At 57.9% G+C, this 4,228-nt stretch overlaps 1 protein-coding gene across 1 annotated transcript; it reads right to left on the bottom strand.

Moving 5' to 3' along the window:
- Nucleotides 1-373: 373 nt before the first annotated feature.
- LOC119318576 (ethylene receptor 3-like) lies at nucleotides 374-4,228 on the bottom strand. Its single transcript, XM_037593156.1, has 5 exons — nucleotides 4,206-4,228; nucleotides 3,985-4,052; nucleotides 3,562-3,764; nucleotides 1,669-3,483; nucleotides 374-1,554 (listed from the first exon to the last, which is right to left on the bottom strand). The coding sequence occupies exons 3-5, from the start codon at nucleotides 3,562-3,564 to the stop codon at nucleotides 1,021-1,023; spliced, it is 2,352 nt and encodes a 783-aa protein (XP_037449053.1). The 5' UTR covers nucleotides 3,565-3,764; nucleotides 3,985-4,052; nucleotides 4,206-4,228; the 3' UTR covers nucleotides 374-1,020.

Here is a 4,228-nt window from a genome sequence, read left to right as displayed (position 1 = left end):
ACTAAATTTCCCATTAACGCATCACTAAAATTGCCATAAAAAACGTTCGATTTGCCACGGTAAAAAAAAGAACATTCGGGCGTTATCATGGTCTTTTTTTTAACAACATAACGTCTGAAAAAACATGGAAGGGGAACATAAGACTTCTCCTTTCTTTGAACTTCAGCAGAAGGGGTAAAAGACATGTGCTTGTTCAATCCATTCTCATTGAACATGTTTGAACTGCAGCAGCATCAAAATTAATCAATTCACCATCCGCTAATCTTGGTATAATTCTGATGCTAGTAGACACCACAAGATCTTCCTGGATGCACCATATCTCCCCTTTTGCATCCAGACATTTGTTTACTACTCCACCCAATGCTTAAAAAAGTTGCAGAACTTCTGAAGATGCACCACATCTTCAGCAACCGTTCTTTTTACAAGATGATGCGTATCATCTAGTAGAAAATTATGGAGGAACACAAGAATGGTTCGATCCATTCTCACTGAACATGCCTGAATACAAAATGTTCCTGTTACATTCTCATACCTACAACTAGAATCCAATGTTCAAAGGAAGCTTATGCTTCCTCCACTGGGCATGCAATTGATTAGTCCTCCTCCACTTTCTAAATACACTGCTGAACCTCTCCTATCAGACAAAATCTTATTGCCACTGGTGATGAGATCATCACATGTATTTCTCCTGGATCTCTATCAAGAATCAATGCATCATCAGCAGCAAGGCTCCTCCCCCTCTTACTTGTAACCTCCCTCTAGTGCTAGAATATGTGGCACAGTGACATTGCCACTGATATGGAGCCTCCCCAGCAAACACTGCAGAAACAGAGCAGCACAAAGGGAAACCATCAGTGGCTGGCCAATGCGAGTTTCTTCGCCGTCGTCGTGGCCCTTCTGATCAAAGATTTCACAAGGAGATCGCCCCTTCGGTGGCGCCGACCGGTGATTGATGGCAGTTCCTCGCCATTTCGAGAGTTCTCGGCAGGAAGGCGAAATGACCGGCGAACCACAGCGACATCATGCGCTCTGAAGAATCCGGGTGAGCTCCTCCTTGGCCTCGAGCATGACCACCGGCTTCCTGAGGATGCCGTTGATCCCAGACTGCGCGCACTTCTCCCACGCGTTCTGCTCTGACGTCATGGCCATCACGAACGGCCAGCGGCCACTACGGTACTGCTGGACCCTCACCGCGACATCCAGCGCGTTCACCCGCGTCATCTCGAGGTTCACCAGGACCACCTGGTACGCGCCCGACGAGGGGCCGACGGAGTTCAGGAACCCTGACCCCGAGGGCAGAGAGGAGACCACGCACCCCAGCTTCTCCAGGAGCTTCCGCGCGACCACCATATTGATGTCATCATCGTCGATGAGCAGGATCTTCAGTCCGGTCAGCTGGCACGAGGGCGATGCGTATTGCCGCTCGAATGATCCTGCGCTGGTGCTGGACGACATGAGCGGCGCCGGTGGCTGCAGCTGGAACCTCAGCACCAGGGTCATGCTCTCCGGCAGCCCTTGCCCATCGAGCACCGCCCAAATGTTGCCTCTCATCATCTGATGGCATTACAAAATCAAAAACAAGTGAACAAAAAAATTACAGTTACTTGTATGCTCTCAGTTTGAACTGCATTTGAAATGAGCTTACAGAAATGGACAGTTTGACAGTACCTGCACGAGCTTCCTGCACATGCTGAAACTCAGCCTCAGATCAAAGCCCTCACCGCTTGGCTTCCGTTTGAACTGCCCCGCTGGCGGGATCGTTGAGCCGGAGCTCTGCTGGCTCTTCACCCCAATGACAAACTTCACCGACGAGTACCCACTGGAGTAGCTTGGCCTCCAAGGATCCCACCTCTGTCCAAGGGTGTCCTCCGCCACCTCGTCGTCAGCACGCACTCGGAACGTGACATGCCCAGAGTCGATACGGCTAATGAGGTTGCCAACCATGTGCAGGATGACATGGAAGATCCTCCTCTCGTCACCGATGACAAGGTTCGGCAGCGTGTTCTCGACGTGCACGGCGAAGCCGAACCCTCTGAAGTCGCAGAGGCACCGCGAGACGCAGGCGGCGTCCCTGATCATGGAGTGCAGCTGGAACGGCCGCGTTTCCAGCGGGAAGCGCTCCCGGTTGGTGGCCGACATCTCCATGACGTCGTTGATGAGCGTGGAGACAACAGTGGCCGTCCGGCCCATAGTGTCAACGACGAGCTTCTGCTCGGGCGTCAGGTCGTCCTCCTGCACCACGGACACGAGGCCGAGGATGGAGTGGATCGGCCGGCGCATTCCCTGGCTCATGACACGCTGGAACGCGTCCCGGGCCTCGTTCGCCATGAGCGTGTCCCGCCGCGCCTGCAGGAGCTCGCGGTTCTGCTCAGCGAGACGGTCACGCATGGCCTGCGACTCCTCGAGCAGCGACGCGTGCGAGAGCGCCACGGCCACCTGGTCGGCGACCACCTCAACGATCTCTGTCTCATGGGCGCCCCAGGTCTTGTCCGCGGGAGGCACCAGCACCAGCACGGCGTAGCTCGTCTGGATCACCTCCGGCGTGCCGCCCTTGAAGTCCGACACCTTGAGCATCGGCATCCGTATCGCCGCCACGGTGCCCGTGTCCTCCTTGCCCCCGCCGCTGGCCGCCGCGAGCGCCGAGCCAGGGCCTAGCAGCTTCACGCCGTCGCTCCTCCGGACCTCGACAACATCCACGTCGTCCACCCCAATAACGACGAGCCCCTCATCGCTGCCCCCGCGCCGGAGCTCGTGGGTGAGGTGCATCGTAACCTTGCCATCACTGGCAGCCGCGGAGGGCATCCAGACGGCACAGTTGGTGAGGCCGAGCACCCGGGAGAGCTCGATGAGCGTGGTGTAGAGCACGGTGTGCCGGTCAAGCGACTTGCGGATCTCCTGCGTGAGCATCCTGACGTGCCAGCTCGCCTCCTCCTGCTGCTTCATGAGGTCGACCTCGCGGTCGAGCTCGCGGGCCTTGATCCAGAGCAGGCTCTCGCGGACCTTGACGCGGAGCAGCTGCGGGATGAGCGTGAGCAACGTGATGGCGGTGAGGAAGGAAACGAGCGCGGTGAGGAACTTGGCGACGGTGAGCAGGAGCACGAGCACGAAGGGGTGGGGCTCGTAGGTGAAGGCGGCGAGCAGGTGGGTGAGGCCGCAGAGCACGATGAAGGCGCCGAACTGCACCAGCACCCACCGGAACGGGAGCAGGTGGCGGAGCCCCGCCACGAAGTAGAGGATCTCGAGCGGGATGCTGAAGTAGGCCGCCGCGATCAGCAGGTCGCTCACCTTCTGCCACCGGAAGATGTTGTCCACGCTCCAGAACCCGCCGCCGCCCCCGCCGTCGCAGCTGCAATGCGGGTACTCCACGTCCCCGCCCACCGCCGCCACGGCGGCCGGCGCCAGGGCCAGGAGGAGCAGCAGCGAGGCCAGCCGCCGGCGCGCGCCGGCTCTGCATCTGAATCTCGGGGGCGCCATCCGGTCCAGCTGCGCCAAATGCAATCTTGTCAGAGGCAAGCAGATTGGGCCAAGTTGCCGAGGAAGAAGGCAAAATCGGGGACACACCATGTGATGGTTAGAGGGGAAGCTACAATCTTGGCGGCATTGGAGCTGCAGTTAGCGCGCAGGTGGGGAAGCGGGGGAGATTATTAGTTAGCGCCGCTAATCCGCCCAGTCTGAAACGGCGGAGGCGGCGGCGGCGTGTCTGACCAGGGGAGGAAAGATCCAATCAAGCTCGGCGGCATCCGAAATCAATCAATCCGCACCACCTGCATGAACAAGCAGACGATTTCAGTTGCTGCGTGCGGGGATCAGAACAAATTAACATTCAAGCGAGAGGGGACAGGGATGGGGGGTGGATGTATCGGCCAGGAGACGGACACTTGTCCTCCCACACAGACAGACTAGGCGATCTCGCCAGTCCGTGAACGAGAGGAACAGAGGGAATCCAGCGAATTCGGGACCGCGGATGGGAACACGAGACACTACCTCGGGTTCAGCCGCAGTTCTTCAGCTGGAACAGCGATCGAATCCCGCGGGAGAAGAGCTAGCTAGCCCTGCAGCGGCAAGAACATGGATTAGTCCTTCCAGGAGACAGAAACCACACGGATCGATCGACCCGGGAACGAACCAGCCGCCGGACGGACGGACGGACGGAAGCAAGAATCAATCGACCGATCGGCCGGAGAAGAAGAAGAGCAGGCGCGTACCGTTGAGAAGGAGTTGAAGAAGC

Source organism: Triticum dicoccoides, chromosome 6A, assembly GCF_002162155.2.
Source record: "Triticum dicoccoides isolate Atlit2015 ecotype Zavitan chromosome 6A, WEW_v2.0, whole genome shotgun sequence".
Lineage (NCBI taxonomy): Eukaryota > Viridiplantae > Streptophyta > Magnoliopsida > Poales > Poaceae > Triticum > Triticum dicoccoides.
The sequence above is the reverse complement of the archived record's forward strand: the minus strand, read 5'-3'. Positions and strand labels throughout refer to the sequence as shown.

What these genes read in the sequence shown, in the direction of transcription:
- LOC119318576 (XM_037593156.1), bottom strand. An exon ending in TGTGCAGGAAGCTCGTGCAG is followed by an intron (nt 1,555 to 1,668) that starts GTACTGTCAAAC and finishes TAATGCCATCAG; the next exon opens with ATGATGAGAGGCAACATTTG.